The sequence below is a fragment of the Phaethon lepturus genome, unplaced genomic scaffold (genome assembly GCF_000687285.1).
Source record: "Phaethon lepturus isolate BGI_N335 unplaced genomic scaffold, ASM68728v1 scaffold6924, whole genome shotgun sequence".
NCBI classification, from domain to species: Eukaryota; Metazoa; Chordata; class Aves; order Phaethontiformes; family Phaethontidae; genus Phaethon; species Phaethon lepturus.
Window position 1 is genome coordinate 2,305 of NW_010536860.1, and position 14,583 is coordinate 16,887.

General features: G+C 38.7%; 1 protein-coding gene across 2 annotated transcripts; it reads right to left on the reverse strand.

Annotated features, from left to right (window-relative positions):
* Positions 1-283: 283 nt before the first annotated feature.
* Positions 284-13,096, reverse strand: ZNF131 (zinc finger protein 131). 2 transcript variants are annotated; one of them, XM_010286291.1, is made up of 7 exons: positions 12,973-13,096; positions 11,413-11,514; positions 9,719-9,863; positions 7,090-7,453; positions 6,765-6,987; positions 2,386-2,516; positions 284-937 (listed from the first exon to the last, which is right to left on the reverse strand). In XM_010286291.1, the coding sequence occupies exons 1-7, from the start codon at positions 13,094-13,096 to the stop codon at positions 284-286; spliced, it is 1,743 nt and encodes a 580-aa protein (XP_010284593.1). The 2 variants fall into 2 exon arrangements, with proteins under 2 accessions (XP_010284593.1, XP_010284592.1); XM_010286290.1 differs by having other exon boundaries at positions 6,765-7,453.
* Between the last annotated feature and the right edge of the window lie 1,487 nt (positions 13,097-14,583).

A 14,583-nucleotide genomic window follows, 5' to 3' on the forward strand; every position in this document is an offset into this window, starting at 1 on the left:
ATATACCCAGGAATGGTGTAACAATGATACAAGCTATTATGATTAAAATCCTCACAAAGCTGTCCATATCTGTGGTAGTTTCTGTTCCATGGTACTACATGAATGGGAAAGTTACTTTTCAAGTTTAGTTGTACATGAAGAAAGCTAATTTTGGTCCACTTGTCCAGCTTCCTAAGGACAGCATACTGAAACGCTGACCACTGACAGTTCAAAAATCAATGTAAAAATTAACAAAAATAATTTGGTATTTCATTCCTAAACCTGTACAGTGTTGTTATTTGCCCTAGTCATCCACCTTTTCATTCTGTGTGTCCTCTGATTGTTGAGTTTTTAAGCCTTCAGCTTGTTCATGATCTTCCTTATTTGCATCATCTATTTGATTAGGTTCCTTTTCTTCTGCTTCTCCTTGATCAACACTTTCATATTCTACTTGTTCAAGGTCTGTTCCATCTATAAGTTCTGCCTGCACTTCTTCCATCTGTATTTGATTTACATGTTCAACATGTAGCTGCTCCACATGAACTTCAGCACCTTGTTCAGTCTGAATGTGTTCGACTTCCAAGTAACTAATTTGGACCTGTTCTTGGAGTTCATCTATCTGAGTGCCTTTGACTTGATTGTCCTGTATGAGGTCCTGGTGCATCTGTTCCACCGTTACCTGTGCAGGATCCACTTGTACCTGAATTACTGGTAGGACATGGACTTGCTCCACTTGTTCTATTATAGTCATTGATGTTACTGGTTCAGCTTCCACTGGAAGAACCTCTTCTGCCACTATTCTTTCAGAAATATTGTGCATTTCTTTGAGATGCCTTCTCAGCTCACTGCCTTGCATAAACCACAAATCACATAAGGTACAGTGGTTGGGTTTGTCACCGGTGTGTATTACCAAGTGATCTTTGAATTGATCCCAGCTGTTAAACACGCTGTTACAAACCTTGAAACAAAAGATACAGTATGTTAAACAGTGCCAACAGAAATATGACAAAGTATAGCGTCTATTTCAGATCATGGCTTCACATAGTGTAGCTTCTTGCTACTTGGATTAAAAAAACACATTTGTTAGAGGTAAAAGCTGAGGAGTCAGCTTCAGATGAACAAAAGATGTGGTAGTTACTTATTCATTTTTAAGAAAAGGTGTGCTACTTTGAGTTGTGCATACCCAGGATACCTACAAAATTTATGAGTCAGTACAGCATTTGAACGTTTTCTTATTTTAACCTTATATGAAATTCACATACAGTATCATGCCCCAATAAATGCCTGGTGCTAGAGAGTTTTGGGTGGAAAGCTATTTATGTAATAATAATATACAATGAAGGGGTAACACAAACTGTCCTTTTACTGAAGTTCTAGATGCAGTACTACTAGACAACTTTTCCTTATCAGCTTTCATTTGCTCATGGCATTGTGAGGTTCCACTGGCTAGACTGAACTCTCCCATCTTGCCATTTAAAAAAAAACAAACAAACGAGTGATTTCAGCAGATAAAACTCTCTTAAAACTCCATTCCTTTAATTCTCTTACAGCTAAAAGTACTGCCTCAACTGCAGACACGATATTTTCACAAAACACTTGAGCATACTTCCTTCCCTTCAGCTGGCACTGAGGTAAGTAGCCTGAAAACAACACACAAAGACTGCAGAAATGAATGAGGTGCCAGGGTAGAAGAGAGGGAAGCAGGGGGTGGAGAGAAAGAAAAGTGTGTTCTTATTTGAGACTGTCACAGCAGTGGGGCAGCAAATTGGCAAATAAAAATGCTACAACCAACCTCAGCTCTTATATTTTCTAGCTTTTCAGAACCAGCTTTTAAAAGCTAAGTAAGATTTATCTGAACAACTTTTCGAATGTCAGTTACATATAGTGACCAAGTACCCTAGTTAAGCATCTACAGCATTTATTATTTGCTTAAAAGGCACTACAGACTGTCATCATAAGTTGGAATGACTTTCCAGACAAAGTCAATATATTGGATATCAAACAGAAGAATAATAAAATAGGAAATAAAATAGTACTTTGTATTTTGGACTTTAGTGAAGCATGCTCACAAGCGGGAAAGGCCTAGGTCAGTGCATCAAGAACCTTGAAAAGGAAGCAGAAAGATCAGTAAAATGCAGATGAACACTTACCTACCCATAAGAATCTCTCTGATTTTAAGTATTATGAGGCTCCATATCAGTAGTTCCATTATTTTAAATGGAGCTACTTAAATATAAGAATTTATCTGCATGTTGTGGTTGAATGTGATCCTTATATTTATTTTACTGAAAGTAGTTCTTGGAGACATAAGCCCACTCTGGTTGCTTTTCCTGCTCAGTACTCCCACACTCCCTCAGCACAGTAAGGAGTTATCTAGCTTCAGACTCTGCTACTCCCATTACCCACCTGACATTCATACAGCTTCTTTCTTCCCTTTTTAGCTCCAGCTCCAGACTGACAGGCTGTCAAGTGACATTTGAGCGTGCTATTCCTAGCAAAACGTTCATGGCAGTTTGGACATTCAAATGGTTTTTCACCTGTTAAGACAGATACAGGGATTTGTAAGTGTATAAAACCAGCCATTTTTCTGCCAGCTCTCTCTTCTTTCCCTCTTCCTTTTGTGTAGATTAATAAATACCCTGTAAAGACACAGCCAACTAGATTATTCTACAGAAGAAGAGAAAGACATTCTATGTAAACTTTATTTATGTAAATAAAAGGGCAAAAACCTAATGTGGAGTCATAAGTCTCATTTAGGAAAAAAACAATGTAATAATTACCAGTGCCATTTAAGATACATTTAGGTTTTTATGGAAGTTGGATTACTATTCTGATGAAATATCTTAAAGAAATAGCAGCTATTTCTCCCTTTTTCTCTGATAATATTTACAATTAATGAAACAACATTAGTAAATATAGACAGAGACACATTAAAGAAGGAAGCATTTAAATAATACAAAGTTTTATTTTCAAGAACAGTAACAGCTTATGCTCGAGAGCTGAAACTGAGCTCCATAAAAAGAAATTGGCATGGAATGACCATGAAATAACAATGCATCAGTATTAAAACAACCAACCAACCAAAACCACCACTCCCACCCCTCACCCCCAAATACAGTGAAGAGAAAGCACAGAGGGACATAAATGGGCACAAGCAAGATAAAAATTCCTTTCAGTTTGGCCACTTAATTTCAAACCTGGTACCAAACACAGAAGCCAGCTAAGGACAACAGCAGAGGAGGCTGAAAACAGGTCCTGTTTTCTCTTTTTCATCCAAATTAGTATATTGTTATTACTGTCATCAAGTAGTAACAAAGAACAACTGGTGTCTCTGTTTACTAATTTCATCATGCACAAACACAATGAAATTCAAGGAACTTAAAGTACAAAAAATTAGGAACAGTATGTTTCTCTGAAAGTCTGATAATTAATCTACAGAGGTACTGACACCAACATTACTACTGAAACAAATGGCTTCATGAACTCCAAAAGAGGCCGAGACATTTCAGTGAATAGCATAAGAATCTATCTTAGCAAGTTTAAAAGTCTGCATTTTCAGGAATGCAGTAGTTATTGACTATTGCGATGGAAAGCCAATAAACCCATATTTTCAGAAATAAAGATATTCAGAAGTTCCTAGTTAGCTTTTCAAACAAAATCCACAAGTAGCCTATAATTCTCACTTATAAAGGCCACAGCAAAATGTTAAATGGTGGGAACATGCCCCTTTAATGGTTACAAAATGCTATGTTTTTGGAGACTGTTGTACAGGTAATGCAAAGGATGCTGAACTGGTGTCAGTCTTACAGGTCAGAAATCACGGACTTTGCCCAAGCAATCAGTGGATACTACAGAGCAAAACTCACACTACAGACCTTCACCTGCCCTGTGATCTGATCATATTTAAATAGTTACTAGGAACAAGGCACAAGTCAGGGACACATTTATTCTATTCTTACTCAAAGTCCTCAGTAATCTCCAACATATTCTACCAAAAGTGTCTGAAAGTGACAACTCAAAGATAATGGTGGCAATATCCAAAGGCCAAAACGACATTGTGTGACTTCTTGCATGGTGCAATTCAATGCTCTGACCTGGGCTGCACCAGTCACAGCAGTGATGGAAAACAGAGAGCGTGCCAGCTGTCTTGCCTCCTCTTTATTCTCTGAGAAACACACTGGCAAGCTGAGGGCTAAACTCCTCTGCTAAAGGTGACAACTTGCTTTGCCTCCCCTGCGCATCATCCAACTGAGTTTAGTCTCATCTAAGTGAGATTTTACAAAGAGGAAGGTTTTTGGCCTGATCTAATGATTACCTTTTTCTCCCTTTATGAGAATGGATGAGATTTCACTTGTCGATTTTAAGTAACTCACAGGACAGAAATTCTGGACAGAGATAGACCAATATTGTGCTGGTCCTTTACAATCCGATATTCACAGGAAGGAGACTGCCCCAAAGAAATATGCTTTAACCCAAAGAAATTCATAACAACTAAAACAGTGACTTTTATTTGCCTAATATGTAAGAAATACCAGGGAATTCAACCATAAAGCTACCATATCATTATTTAGGTTGGGTTTAGAGAAAAATAGTAAACCTAGTTGTTATTTTTTTTTCCCACAAACACACCAAAGATAGGCATTTATCAAATGAACTTCTTGGGATCATTTATTCAAGGCATGTAAATAGAGTCCATTTATTCACTCCTATGGAAGATGTTATTTGCAATTCAAAGTACAGTTCCCATGAATCATATTTTAGATTTACCCAGAATGGCAAAACCTTGATTAATTTTTCCTAAGAAATCTGTATACAAGTTACTTCAGTTACAAGGTTTTCAGACAAGGGCAGATTAATTTAGCTTCTTGTATAAGACCAATCAGAGCTACTGAACTCAACAGATATACATTACTTAAGTGCAGCCTTGCAGAATTTCTGTCCTGTGTTGCTTACAACTGGCAAGTGAAATCTCATCTATTCTCATAACGGGGAAAAGGAAAATAATTAGATCAGACTAAAACCCCTCCCTCTTTATAAGTTCTGGACATGACTTTGTTAGTAATAATTTTCAGAGTTATAAGACATGCAAGACATTTTTGAGGAATTTTTTTGAGGACTCAGAAGCTGCTTAAGACACTGTACACATGAGTGAGAACAAAACTCCATGGATGGCCTTCTTTTCTTTTATTGAGACAATGATAATAGCCACTGGTAATGCCAAATTCCTACATCAAAAAGAATTACCAGTGCTGATAAGGTGTCTATTTCTGCTCCAGTTGCTACTTTCATGTTATTACTGGTGGTGTGATTAAACAGCAAACCAAACTTTGTAGGACATTTTCTCCCAGGCCTTTTAATTTCATTTTAGCATTCAACCAGTGCTATACAGAATTCAGAAAGCCTTTGGCTGAATGGAAGTTTGTCCATTCACCTTAGGAGACCAGAGTTAAAAGGTAGTATCTGTTTTCGTTTTAAGCCTAAGGATTTTGAAAATGCTAAACTGGAAGTAATTAGATTCCATGCATTATATATATATATCAATATATATTTAGAAAGTATTCTGTACATCCTGTGATATACTAAGTTGCTTTGTCCCCAAAATCCTTTGTCGCAACAACCACCAACACATTGTGATATTTGGGTTACTCTGTTAGCCTGCCACAAACTTTTCTCTGAAAAGACTTTTGTTAAGTAGCTTGTATTTGGATTGCCCATAATGGAGAAACACTCCCTGCTTCATAGGGGATTAAGATTTGACAAAGACTGTTTATAAATGGAACTTTTATGGGGCTATTGGGAATACATTGCACACAGTGCCATATATCAATACTCAGCAGTCCCATACACAGATACAAAGAAATTTGAATTAAAAGGCTTTAACAACAATAAGAAGCTGTGAAAGAAATAGGGCTCCATTCGATTCTTACTGATGACTCACGACTGATATATTAAACAAAAACACCTGGAAGATCAGGACCACATATATTTTAAATTCAGAGTTATCTGTATAACGCTCAGTACCTGTTCAGGTAGTAGACTTGTCAGTGAGATGAAGAAGTAGCATCTTAACCTCCCACATTATAAAGAAGAAAGAAGGAGCACAAATAATTTTGTACTCAAAAGATGCCATCCAGATTTCATAAAGGCAGATTTCACAGTTAAAAAAGCGGACTATAATCACCGGAAATGTTTTGCTGTGTTAATTAACAAAGAAAAATCAAATCATAGATGAGATGTCAAGAGCAAGGGTGAAATTTTCAAAACCAGATGGTACAAAAGAGAATTTTACGAGAGTATTTTATGCCTAATGCATTAATAGGCATTTGCTCAGAAGTTCTGTTAAAGAAACCCTCTAAACTGTATTCCACTGGGAAGCTCACAGTTCAGATCATATTTCAACAGAAACTTTTACTAGTAGAATTGTGAAAATAAAAGTAGCTCATCAGTTTGGTACTTCTGAAGAAGGAAACCTTAAGCCTTAAGAATTATTTTGAAAAAATCTTTAAGATTTAATAGACTTGAGAAAGAAGCTTCATTAGCACTTTCTGGTTTTAGGTGCCTATTTTCAACCACCTCAATCCCTCAGAAGTTTACATCAATGGAAAATGAAACAAATGAACAAACAAAAAGATAAACCAGCATTTTAGTTCCAACTAGAAGCAAGTATTTCTAGCACTCAGGACTCATGTGTTCTCTTCAGCATATTCTCTATTTCCCCAAAACATGCAAACACCCAAAGTGCTAGAGCCAAGGCCAGAAGGACAGGACTACAGCAGCACTCTTACCTGTGTGCTTCCGGAGGTGCTCTTTAAAATGCCCAAAGTGGTCAAACTGCTTATCACAGTACTGGCATATATGTATTTTTTTGCCAGGTCTTTGCTTCTTGCTGGCACCACCTTCATCAAGGTGGTAACAGGTAAGGTGCTGTTTCAAAGCACTCTCTCGTAGGTACCTTTTATTGCATATGTCACACTTGTAATTCTCAGTAGAGTGTGTTTTCATGTGTTCCTTAAAATGGTAAAACAATTTAAATGAACGGTTACATTTCTCACAGTGGAATAAATTGTTCACGTGTGACAGCTGAAGTTCCACGATTTCAATACCTTCTACCTGTTTGCATGAGGGATCAGTTGCACTATCACCTTCTTCCTGGATCTGGCATTTTCTCTCTCCCTGACGATATTTGCTGGTGATATCTGCCAAAAGAGCCAAAGCAGACTCATCTGATGTACCCGTTGTCTGTATGTACTTTATAGACTGCTCTGCAGAAGCTACTTCTTCAAGTGTTTCGATACTGTCATCTTCGACTTCAATCGTCCCTTCAGCAATCTCCACCTCAATTTCAACAGGCTCCGATTCTGCAGATGGCAGTGTTTCTGTGATAACATTAGAGGTTTCAGCTATCTTCCTCTTTTTCGGTTTATTTTGACCTTGTGCTTGATTTGATTCTAAGGGTGATGAATTTTCTTTGTTCCTGTAAAGCATTTGCATAAACATGGTTAAGATCCGTAAGTACTGACATAACAATTCCTCCCAATACTGAGCTTCTGCATCCAACACGCTCTAGCTGTTTCTCAAAGAAGCTGAATAATGATTGACCACATAATCTGTGTGTATGGCAGAAGCTAATTTGTCCTTAATCTACACTCCTTAGAGCTGTAAAATAGCATGGTTAAAGCTGCAGAGCCTTTGATGTAAGGCTACTAAAGTGTTTCAAATAGCTCTGCTTGAAAGATGCAAAGCATCCATCAAGAAGGATGACGAGTTAGCCTAATGACATAGGTTTATTTAAGAAACTCGTGAAATTCTATACTTGGAAAGAAAACTTCCCCAAAGGAAGGAGTTCTTCGGCCTGCCTACTCAGAAATAAGATTCAAGTCCTTCCTATGCTATTAACCTCTTAAGCTCTGGAGTGTGTGTAATTGCCTGGAGCGATTACAGCTTGTTAGAAAACATTACAGCTGTGACTTCACACAATGATTATTATAACATCTCATACGTCAGGAGAGCACACAGCTAATAGTTGGAGTAAAAATAAAAGCCACTGGGCTGTGGAAAGATTATTCTAGTTTAATTTTCTGTGCTTAAACACAACTCCCAGCTCTGTTCCTGTTCTTCCTGCATCCACACACACACAAACCCCTTCCTCCAAGGTGTAAGGGATAGCATCCCACCTCAAACACAGACAGAGCTGAGTGGGCCAGTGCTTTCAAGTCACACCCTAGATCATCTGCAACACTTATGTGCTGGAGGTTTTACTACTGATTATCAGTTTCAAAAATGAGTGGCTATCTTTCCCTTGAATCAGACTGACAGAAGTAAGCTGTGCTTTTATGTTCCTTTGCAGCCTGATGAATCCTTTCACATAGTCTACTCCCTACCACTTTGACACTTTCTAGTAACAGGAGAGATACGGCTTTGCCCAGTATGTCTAAGTCATACGTCAGAGATGTGTGGCTAATGATGTAATGCAGGATACAGCTTATTAAATTGCACCTTACTCTATTTAGACACAGGAAGACAGAGGAGCTAAACTTACAGTTTCATTTAGCCTGAATTTCTGATGTCTAGAAGATGACAGTTACTTTGCAAATTACTGCAAGGAATTCCAGGATCACATACCAAAAGAATAATCTGCTCAGCAAAGTGGACACTACTATCCTTGACCTCACTGTGTGAAACTTTTAATGGGGATACACACATACAACACAACTGCACTTTAAGGAATAACAGCTGGTTGCTTTCTTTCTAGTCTATGCGATGTGCAACTCTTCAATGCATTATACAAATAGTTCTACAATCATCACTACTTCAGCTGAAGTTTCTGAAGCTTACCCCTTTCAGTTAAAGCTCTGATTGAGGCACAGTATTGCAATTCTTCCCCCTCTTACTGTGGAGGAGAAAACAGAGACTGACAGTGGTACTCAAGTTTGTCTAACAGAAAAAAAAAAAAACCCCGAAACGAAAAACTCCCACAAAAAACTTTTCAAGATCTATGAAAAATGACTAGCTTGCATGTGTGTTCGATAAGCAAAACATTTGTTTCCTTATACAAGAATTACAGCATTTACTAATGATGCATAACCAACAAACTTCACAACATTATACAACAGTGGGAAATAATTGCAGGCTGGACAGTTTAGCTTGATGGATGGATCCAAATCCTGGTTCAACAGCTCTACCAGTGTACACTGACTCAAAGTGATACTGACGAGAACATACTTTTTCAGTTTCAAGTTTCTTTTAAATTCCTCAAGCAGACAGCTACGGTCTGATTTTGTTTTCCTGAGTAATAATTTAAAAAATTTTCTTTTGGTGGTACCATGCTTAATCTTAATAATGTCCAAAAAAGGGTGTTTGTGGGGTTGGAGGGTAGGGCACTAGAAATGTAAAATCCCATATTTTTCCTATAAAGAAAATTTTACATACTTATCCAGCTCTACTGCCAGTCCACAGAATAAGCACAGAAAAAGTTAATTCAGAAATAAATGCTGATGTTGAAAACAAAGTTTCCAGTGTATTATGTCATGGAGGGTTTTTTTAACAAAAACTTTAGCTGGCTACTAGAAGAACTTGGGCTAATGGCACTCTCCTTGGCTAATGTGTCTATGGGGTTCCAGGATAAGGAACAGCACTGCAAAATACTGTCAGCCAGCTCTCATAAAAGGATTCTTCTGATTATACATTTCAGAGTTGGGGAGGGGAAAAAAAAAAAAAAAGAAGAGGCATATGGGCTTACCTGATTTCAAGTGCTTTGATCGCTTCTAACATCTGTAGATACTCAGCGGCTTTCCAAACATCATTTGCTTCTTCCTCACCTTGGACCATTAGTTTTGCTGTATATGTGAACTCAATTAGGTGACGAAATGCCATGTTACTTACACCTGTATACAGGCAAGAAAAACAACAGTTTCTTTTAGCAGTTCCTCAGTCTCATCTATCTGATGAATCTTGCACACTTGCCTGCTCACCATTTTGCTCACAGTACTGTAGCTGCCAGTTTCATTAAGATGATACTCGAAAAGGCTCATGTTGGAATAAAACTATACAAACATGTGAATCTGGAACAACTACAGAGTTACAGCCCAATAAAGATAAAAGGAGGGATGGGGCTCTGAGCAACTTGATCTAATTGAAGAATTACTGTGATAATTGTGCTTATTGCAGGGGATTGGGCTAGATGATCTCTAAAGGGCCCTTCCAACCCAAATTATTCTACAATTCTATGATTCTGAGGATAAGATGGACAAAAAGCTGTTTGAATAATAAAAAGTACAGATTTAAACACAAAAATACAATCTCTCTCAAGAGACCTTTGAGCAGCAAGTTACTGGAGGCTGAAATATTGCTCCAGGAATTTGCTCCCTGCCTACCAGGCAAGTATTGCCTCATGTCTATCCTGTTATTGCACCCCAGCCAAGGCACCTGCCATTGGCCATCACTGTCAGCCTTGTTCATCTGATCAGAATGGCTGTTATCAGGTTTTGTGGTTTAACACCAGCCAGCAACTGGGGTTAAACTGAGCACCATGCAGCTGCTTGCTTACTCCCCTGCCCCACTGGGATGGGGGAGAAAATCAGAAGAGTAAAGTGAGAAAAGTTGTGGGTTGAGATAAAGACGGTTTAATAGGTAAAGCAAAAGTTGCACACATAAGCAAAGCAAAAAAAGAAATTCATTCACTACTTCCCATCGGCAGGCAGGTGTTCAGTCACCTCCAGGAAAGCAGGGCTCCATCATGCGTAATGGTGACTTGGGAATACCAACCCGATCACTCTGAACATCCCGTCCCCCCCTTCTTCTTCCCCCAGCTTTATATAGTGAGCATGAAGTCATACAGTACAGAATATTCCTTTGGTCAGTCGGGGTCAGCTGTCCCAGCCCAACTTCTTGTGCAGCCTCAGCCTACTGACTGATGGGGTGGTGTAAGAAGCAGAAAAGGCCTTGCCTATGTGTAAGCCCTGCTCAGTAATAGCTAAAACATTCCTGTGTTACCAACACTGTTCCAACACAAATACAGAACATAGCCCCTTATGAGCTAGTATGAAGAAAATTAACTCTATCCCAGCCAAAACCAGCACACCAGGGAAAATATTATATGTCACACTGCTAGTCCTAAAAACATACAGGGTCTGCCTGAGCTCAATTAACCACATATTCAGGGGAGGAAAAACAAAAGGGGGAAAAAACCCACCCACAGAACCTTACACTTTCCCTTCCAAAAGATTTAATTCAAGACTGTTCTTTTTAATTTTCCTTCAGGGGAAGTTTTTCTCCAGTGGTGGTAGCTGCCGAAGAAGAAGAACTCAAGAGCCAAGATCTAGAAAGCTAATTGATATTACCAAGCATTTATGTAAGCCCATACTAAGGACACTAAATTAATTTCCAGCTTGGGCACACAACTCTGAAGGTTCTTATATGCACAAATCAGATTACCTTCAATCTCCACCAAGGGCTCCTGAGTGAAATCTTGGAAGAATTTGTAGAAGAACTGGCTGCAGGCAGCAAGAACAGCTTTATGAGCTTTGAAATGGTGACCTACAAAAGGAGAAAAAAATTTTGGATTAGGATAACATCTTCCTCACTCATAGTACCAAATAAGTGCAGAAGCAGAGAAGAGACCACCCAGTCTACAAATCTATGCCAGCAGTATATAGTCACCTAGTACGTCTTCTTGTAACATGGGATAGTACTGCAGCTAGCCTATTCCATCTCATGCAGACCCTTGCTGACATCACTGACCTTGCTGAAGCTCTGCAACTCAATCAGGTGGAGGACCCACTCACTCCAGTGCTTCCCTTTTCAGATATTTAAGTTATGTGAAATTCCTGTGCAAATTTTTTTCTGTATGTCTTGGACTCAGCTCTCAGGTTTTATCCTGGTACTCCTTGTTTTTTGCTGCTCTTACAGACTGATGTATTTTATCACCACTTCTGCCAGCATAAACACCACTGCAGAACAGAATCAGTTCTGCTCTGCTCTTCCTGTTTTCCAGGCTGCATATTCCCCATTACTGCATTGCTTTTCTCCCTGGGGCAGGTGTGAACATTCATAAGGCTCCATGGGATAGAGATAAGAGAAGCAACATGGATTAGAACTACACAGCTGCACACAAGACCAGCTTTGAGCTCGACACATGGATTTCGTTATACCAAAGCAGGAACAAACATTCAGGATAAGTTTTGTGCAAGCGCTGGCAGTTAAACTACAGTGATTCCCGAAGGATAATTTTTTCTTCTTTTGCTTACTTTTTTCTAATCTGGGCTCTGTAGAACCCTTTTCCTTCAAGAGACTTCTTTCTATCCTTTTAAAGATCAGGTAGTACCCCTTTAGTTAAGTCTGACCTAGTGGACACTGCCTATTTTCCTTGAAGTCCTCATCCATTCTAAGACACGTTTGGGATAAGAAGCAATCTTAGGTGATCTATCAAACACCACCTTTTCTAAGGAGATAATAGGCACTTATACCTCCATCATCCTTTTAAACTAATACGTATGTCCTTAGAACACATATAAAAAGAAAAGTGAGTGCTTCTACCCTAATTTTAACTCTATATTGAAATAGTAGGCAGATACCAGAGAAGCAAGAAGTAAATCTTGTTTCAAGGTGTGTTTTGTTTTGTGGTTTTTTTTAAACACAATGTTTCTACAAATTGTCTGCATGCAATCAGTCAGCTCAAATTAGAGAAAAATATTTTAACAATGTTTCGGAAATCCTTAGACAACACATTAGAGTATAACATGTTTCAAAGCAGTTTCAAAGTGGGCTTCTGTCTGTAAATATTTAGCCCCTTGTTTGGAAAAGCAAAAGCAAAATTCTTAATAACTGCTGGAGACTGTTCACCCTGAGATTTTAAATGAAACTGCAAGCAACTTGCACACCAGCAGAGAACCAAGAATTTGTTTTCTAGTTTGACAGCTGACTTGTGACGAACCCAATCCCAGCACAGCTTTCAGAATTCTCTGTGTGCCAACTGGTTCTCAGGCCCATACATACCATCGACAATCAGAGTGATATCCGTAAACTGGTCCTGCTCACGTTGTTCATTCAGTCTATCCAAAATAACTTTATAGTGTTCAGGGAATTCCTGGATACATTCCATCGTTTCTTCAGCTTCCATGGCAAAAGGACTAGTCTGCAAGAGACGTGGTATGAGAGTAAGAACGCTGCGCCACTCACTAAATACTATGCGCAGTCAGGTTAGTATACAAACATGAACTAGGACTTTTCAGGGACTACAAAACCAATAGAAACACTAAACTGCCTTGGTAACAGGTTTACCTGATTTTAACTGACAGATAGGAAATGGTAGGGTTAATGGTGTGGAATATTGCTTTAAATATACACATGAAAAAATCAGTCAAAGTGGGTAAGTGGTAGAATTTCTTTATTCTACAGATTCAGCAGAGATCCACCTCCCTCAAAGCAAATACTGCAGGGATATAACATCTCCACAGCTAACTATTCAATGACAGAATCTTTACACAGTTACTTCTTGCAATTCCACCAATCCACTCTGTGGAAGAACAGCTCTTAAAATTTTCATATTTAAGTCACATTTTGCACCTAACGAACACAAGACATTTCCTTTCTTTAAATAAGGATGTAATAAAGTAGCACTTTTCAGCTTCTGAGTACACAGGAGTTGCCAGGGATTTACTATGCTGTCACGCCCAAGAGCAAAGATCATCTTATTCACCCATCCTACTTACACTTCTCCCCCTGCAAGATGAAAAATTCTTTGCCAACCTTTTGAAAGACACATATGCTTGTAATCTGATGGCCCTTCCACCCTTACCTATACAATAAACATAGCTGGAGGCGGGAGTTGCAGAGGTTCTCAAACCTGAAAAGGTTTAATAGAACTCTGTGCCTGTGAACAAGACGCAGATGTTAGTCTGCTGCTTATGCAAAGAACCTCAGGAAAGAGTCCTTCAATAAAAGTATTTCACAAATTAACTCCAGGCAAAATGACTTCAGATCTATGCAGCAGCACTGATCTTCAACTCCCACATTCACACAGCTCACACCAATACCATAGAAGAAGCAGACATTTCAAAGTCACATCAGCACAGAAACATCGTTTCTTTTCACAGTCTAAATAATTTTGAAGAACACATAGTTTCTGACTAGGCCTGAATGAGTTTTAAAGGAATTTGAGCCATACCTTCACTATACTGTCACACTTATTAGGGACAAAAGGAAGAAAGTCAGGAGAGCAGGAGTGTCAAATCAATGAATGGATGGAAATTTCTGGTGTGGGAAAGGAGCAGTTTTCTTCAAAGTGCTAGAAGAAACTAGAGAACAGGTGCTCCCTGACTTCTGGTGCAGGTTATGTTTGTGTGATTAGAATTGGAAAGTCCTGAGTCCAAAACTGTTACGTGCACTAACCACATCTGAGCTGAGGCTGCCAAGCTTGCTAACTGCCCTATGCCGCTGTGTAAATTCTACCTCACTTGCAACAAACACACATATGGTATATGGGGTTTGATAGAAGTAGAGAGGAGAATTACCTGGTTATGATAAAAGCAAAGTTATTTTCTTATGACAAACACCCAAGTAAGGGAAATTGTGGAATTCCTATTTTCATCACAAAACACACTCTTT